This window comes from Stomoxys calcitrans, chromosome 3, assembly GCF_963082655.1.
Source record: "Stomoxys calcitrans chromosome 3, idStoCalc2.1, whole genome shotgun sequence".
NCBI classification, from domain to species: Eukaryota; Metazoa; Arthropoda; class Insecta; order Diptera; family Muscidae; genus Stomoxys; species Stomoxys calcitrans.
Window position 1 is genome coordinate 148,993,624 of NC_081554.1, and position 6,008 is coordinate 148,999,631.

At 36.4% G+C, this 6,008-nt stretch overlaps 1 protein-coding gene across 1 annotated transcript; it reads right to left on the bottom strand.

The window, feature by feature from the left end:
• Nucleotides 1-2,042: 2,042 nt before the first annotated feature.
• LOC106084715 (lipase 3-like) lies at nt 2,043-3,403 on the bottom strand. The gene is made up of 3 exons (XM_013248603.2): nt 3,314-3,403; nt 2,537-3,271; nt 2,043-2,465 (listed from the first exon to the last, which is right to left on the bottom strand). The coding sequence occupies exons 1-3, from the start codon at nt 3,401-3,403 to the stop codon at nt 2,043-2,045; spliced, it is 1,248 nt and encodes a 415-aa protein (XP_013104057.2).
• Nucleotides 3,404-6,008: the final 2,605 nt, after the last annotated feature.

Sequence of the window (6,008 nt, forward strand, 5' to 3'; positions counted from 1 at the left end):
ATTTTCGATAACAAACACAATAGTTTGGCCAATATGCCACACTTTTTTACTGATAAAGTAGGCATTTATCAAAATTAAGCGTTATATTGTAAAAATACATCCATCACATGGTGCAAAAAAATTAATAAAGCCATAATTTTTTTGCAATGAAAACAAAAAAAATATCAAAACTTTCAATGTCACCCTATAACACAAAGCAAACCCAAAAATTCGCTTAGGATTTGTCAATGCAATTCTTATGGGAACGAAATTTTTGTTTGCGGGGCATGCCTCCCTTAAGCTGGGTATACACCTCTTAAGAAATTTTTTGTTGCAGCCTAGACATTTATGTCGCCACTGAAAAATAGTTTTGTAGAATACAAAGTAGCGTCAAACACCGATTCATAATTTTGGCCGAATTTTATCATTTTTGGCTAACAAAGTAAACATGGACTAAAATTAATCGTTTTGTTTTTTGGCAAATAACTTTATTTCATGTTTCATGGGCCTATCAAAACATCAATTTTCATTCCTAATTGCAAGAAAAAATTCTCTAATGCCTATTATGTTACCCTGTTTCGCAAAGAACATTTCATTTGAGCTGAGTACCTGGTAGCGAAAATTTCGGTAACGACAATTTCGTTTAGGATATGTCAATGCATTTCTCATGGCAACGAAATTTTCGTTTGAGTTGCATACCGCTCTTAATACGAAAAACACTTAAATAATGACAGGGCTGTTTAAAAACATAACAAATAATATAGACAAGTAAAATCGTGCTAAGTTCGGCCGGACCGAATCTTATATACCCTCCACCATGGATCGCGTTTGTCAAGTTCTTTCCCGGCATCTCTTCTTAGACAAAAAAAGGATAAAAGAAAAGTTTTGCTCTGCTATTAGAGCGATATCAAGATATGGTCCGGTTCGGACCAGAATTAAATTATATGTTGGAGACCTGTGTAAAATGTCAGCCAATTCGAAAATGAATTGCGCCCTTTAAGGCTCAAGAAGTAAAATAGAGAGATCGATTTATATGGAAGTTGTGTCAGGCTATAGATCGATTCAGACCATAATAAACACGTATGTTGATGGTCATGAGAGGATCCGTCGTACAAAATTTCAGGAAAATCGGATAATAATTGTGACCTCTAGAGGCTCATGAAGTCAAGATCCCAGATCAGTTTATATGGCAGCTATATCAGGTTATGAACCGATTTGAACTATACTTGGCACAGTTGTTGGATATCATAACAAATACTTCTTGCAAAATTTTATTCAAATCGGATAAGAATTGCGCCCTCTAGTGGCTCAACAAGTCGAGATTCAAGATCAGTTTATATGATAGCTATATCAGGTTTTTCACCGATACGATCCTAACTTAGCACAGTTGTTGGATATCATAACAAAACACGTCGTGCAAACTTTCATTCCAATCGGATAAGAATTGCACCCTCTGAAGGCTCAAGAAATCAAGACCCAAGATCGGTTTATATAGCAGCTATATAAGGTTATGGACCGATTTGAACCATACATGGCACATTTGTTGGATATCATAACAAAACACGTCGTGCAAAATTTCTTTCAAACTGGATAAGAATTGCGTCTTTTAGAGGCTCAAGAAGTCAAGACCCAAGATCGGTTTATATGGCAGCTGTATCAAAACATGGACCGATATGGCCTATTTACAATCCCAACCGACCTACACTGTTAAGAAGTATTTGTGCAAAATTTCAAGCGGCTAGACAGACGGACGGACGGACAAACATGGCTAAATCGACATAAAATGTCACGATGATCAAGAATATATACATACTTTATGGGGTCTCAGACGAATATTTCGAGTAGTTACAAACAGAATGACAAAATTAATATACCCCCATCCTATGGTGGAGGATAAAAAACATAACAAATAATATAAAACACATAACAACTACTGCAAAACATTTACAAATAATATTTTTTCTGGGCAATCTGACCACTATCATCGCAACTCATTTTCAATGTGCCTGATCTATCGTCATTGGTTTTCTGGCTTACAATCCTCACTTTATAGTTATAATTAACTATTTAAAAGTAGTTTGATTTTCTTTCTGTAACACCTTTTCCGCTTCGTTTATAATTTCCAACACTGGCCGATTAATAACTTCTTTTACTTTAGTTGCCCAAACAAAGTCAATGTGGGCAAAATATTTTAGGTCTATAAAATGTGTTGTGGTCTTATTGGCCAGTGACAGTGACAACATTGCAATATCTTTTTCCGATACATACTCATCATAGTCGCTGTAATACAAACGTATGGGGAATCTGGGACTTATATTGGACAAATTGTACTCTGGTGGCGTTGATTGATTGTAGCGTCTTTGATTGCCTTCAGGACCATAATCGTATTGTAGAAATTTCTTGTTGTGATGTAATTGCATGAGATGCAATAATTGATGCGTTGAAGCGGTCGCAGGATGACTATTGAAAATATCTGGTAAAAGAGACTGGAATGCAATAAAGAAGTTGATTTAGTCTAATATGGTAGAAGAAAAAATCTTCAATTTATAATTCTTACCTCATTCAGATACGCCGAATATCCGCCAGATAAGCGAAATAAAATGAAGGAGCAAACTTTTGCATTAGCATATTTGCTGCGGCACATCTCGAAACCCAACAAATGGCGTATAATCAACGGGCCGAATAAGGCAGAGTCACCCATGTACGTATTCAGTGAACTATGGACACCCAAGAGTCCCGCCAGATGCCTGGCTGGTGAACTGCCATGGATCATGTATACACAAGGACTAAGCATGTTCATTGTTTTGAATTTTGAATTATACTCCGGGCGCACCGAAAGCAAAACAAAGCCAAAGGTAGTGCCCAACGAGTGACCCACATAGTGGAGGGAAGGATGTTGGGTTTCTCCCAGGATAAAATCTATGATTTTAGGCAAATCCATGGTACCGATTTCGTGAAAAGAAAAACTCCAAAATTGTCTGTCACTAGTGGACATGTTTGAATGGCGTTTACAATAGGTATTGCCACGGCTATTGCCCAACCAAACATCATAGCCTTGATTAACCAAATCATAGGCCAAGGGGTTTGATAAGCCCTCGATGACCCAAACATCTGAAGAACTTCCCAAGCCATGCATTAAAAGAACCACTGGAGCCATTGGCGATAAGGTGGAAGTTGCTGTTGTAGAATTCCTTATCCGAAAAATTGTTAGGCCGTAACCATCTTCGGTATAAAAATCATACGATTCGTAAGAATAACCGGCCCTTTGAATTCGATCTGCCTGTGCTTTGAACTTCCTCAATTATTTGATCCATGCTAAAGAATTAGAACTTACCGTCGTTACTCTGCTATCCTCATGTTGCAGCCTTAGGGCTATTAAAATAATAGGAACCAACGATAGACTTACTACAAATATGGTTCTCATTGCTCTTAACTTTTATTGTCTGTTTACGGTACGATTGCTTGGGATGAATGTTAATTTTGGTTATGAATTAAAAGCCAAATTTCAATGAAGTTCTGTGCGTAAGCATTATGTGGCTTTTTCCACAACGATGTACAATTATTTGGGTCGGTTGACATCGCTATTCACCCGGCACTTGTTTTATGGTCAATTAGATCTTTGCTAGACAAATAGCACTAGGTTACAAAAAATATACTGCTCTTCGTTATTCTGTAGGTAACACATTGTGTTAACACCATATTCTTGATACAAAATTCAAACGGGTAGCGAAATTACATTCAGTGATGTAAAACTTTTCTATCGCCACTGTGGTACAGGGTATTATAAGTTTCTGCATTTGTTTGCAACGCTTAGAAAGAGAAGAGCTAGACGCATTGAAAAGTATACTGATCGACTCAGAATCACTTTCTGATTCGATTTTACCATGTCCGTCTGTCCGTCCGTCTTTGAGTCCATGTATTCTTGTAATCAAAGTGTTGGTCGTATTTGTTGTCCAATCATCACGAAATTTTGCACATATCACTTCTTTGGCCCAAAGACGGATGCTTTTGATGCTGGTAAAAATCGGTTCAGATTTAGATATAACTCACATATATATATATATCGCCCGATTTCCACTTAAATGACCTTAGTAGCTACAATTTTCAACCGATCTGCACAAAATTGGGCATGAATTGTTTTGTTGCCAATCTTAACATATCTGCAAAACTTCATCAAAATCGGTTCAGATTTAGATATAGCTGCCATATATATGTATCGCCCGATTTGCACTTAAATGGCCGTAGCAGCCACAATTTTCAACCGATCTGCACAAAATTTGGCACGGACAGCTTTGTTACTGTTTGCGAGATTCCATCAAAATCGATTCAAATTTGGATGTAGCACCCATACATATTTATCGCCGGATTTGCACTTATATGGTTTAAGTAACAACAGTTTTCAAACGATCTGTTTAAAAGTCGGTTCAGTTGTAGATATAGCTCTCATATACATATATTTTTCATTTATTTTTTTTGTAATACAAATACAACAAGATATTCTCCTGTAAGTGACATTGTTGGTATTTTTATGCATAGACAATAACTGCACATATACTAATATTAGTATCAAAGTTCAATCAACCTGTCGTTGGTGGTACAATTGTACTTCCACTATAAGAACGTGCAATTTTCAAATGAGCAATCAGATATTCTACTAAACTACCACATTTTCCCATGAACATTCCACTAAGGAACAGGGGATACTTCTCTAATATCAATGGGTTCCGTCCGATTAAAGTTTAAGTTCAATTATAAGGATCATCCTTTTTATACCGAGTTCAAACGGAGTGCCGCAGAGCGAGGCCACTTGATAGAAAATTTTTAACATGGCAGGATACCTCACAAATATAGCCATGATGCTCACGCCGGGATTTTAACGTCATAGGTGGACTAGAACAGGCAAACTATCGATAATCGCAAGATTCGATATTTTCGATATTTTTTATAATAATATCGATAGCATCGATATTATCGTTAATTTTCCATCACATATATTTCAAACGAATATGGGAAGTACCTATCGGGAGATCGGTTTATGTAGAACCAATATCAATGAAGGACCCTATAAAACCAAACGTAATTAGCCAGTTGAGAGATATAATTGTAAAAAGTTTTAGCTCTATCTATAGGCGCAATGTATCCTAAAAAAATACATTCAGTGTCGGATCGCTTATTTTTGTTCAATTATGCAAAAAAATTAACGTTCCCGATAGTATCGAAAGGAAAAAAATCAATCGATTTTCAGATAGAAAATAAAATATCGATAATATCGATAGTGCCATCGATATTTTACCAACTCTAAGGCGGACATGCTAATATCTGCGTCTCAGTGGCCTACTCAAACCGATATTCAGGTTCTTTATTTTAGACTATTTTGTGAAGTAAGATGAGATTTCTAATATTCAGATAGCATTTGAACGATCCATTGAATATTTTGAATTTTATGGTCTTAGGCCCATAAAAGGCGCATTTATTGCCCGATTTCGCTGGAATTCGGGACAGTGAGTTGTGTTAGGGCCTTTAATATTCTTCTTAAATTTGGCTCTGATTGATTGAGATTTGGATATAGCGGCAATATAGACCGATCTCTCGATATAAGGTTTTTAGTCCATTGAAAGGTTTTAGTTTCTCAATATTGCAGACATTAGAAAAATTATATCGAGTTTTGAGAATTTAGAAACTGATAATAGGTCATAATACAAAAGCTTTGACGTTTGTTAATACATCCAAAAGACAAGAGGATGTGCCATTATAATGTAAAGGAACAATGGTATTAATAGAGTAGGTTAGGTTAGGTTTAAGTGGCAGTCTGCCATCAGACTTATTTAGATGTTTTCGTCCATTGTGATACCAAAGGAACAATGGTATTAATAGAGTAGGTTAGGTTAGGTTTAAGTGGCAGTCTGCCGTCAGACTTATTTAGATGTTTTCGTCCATTGTGATACTAAAGGAACAGAAGAAGGAAGATGCCTTCTATTTCCTACCATTGAACCATTCAGATCCCTTTAAAACGCCCAACAACTTGCGAA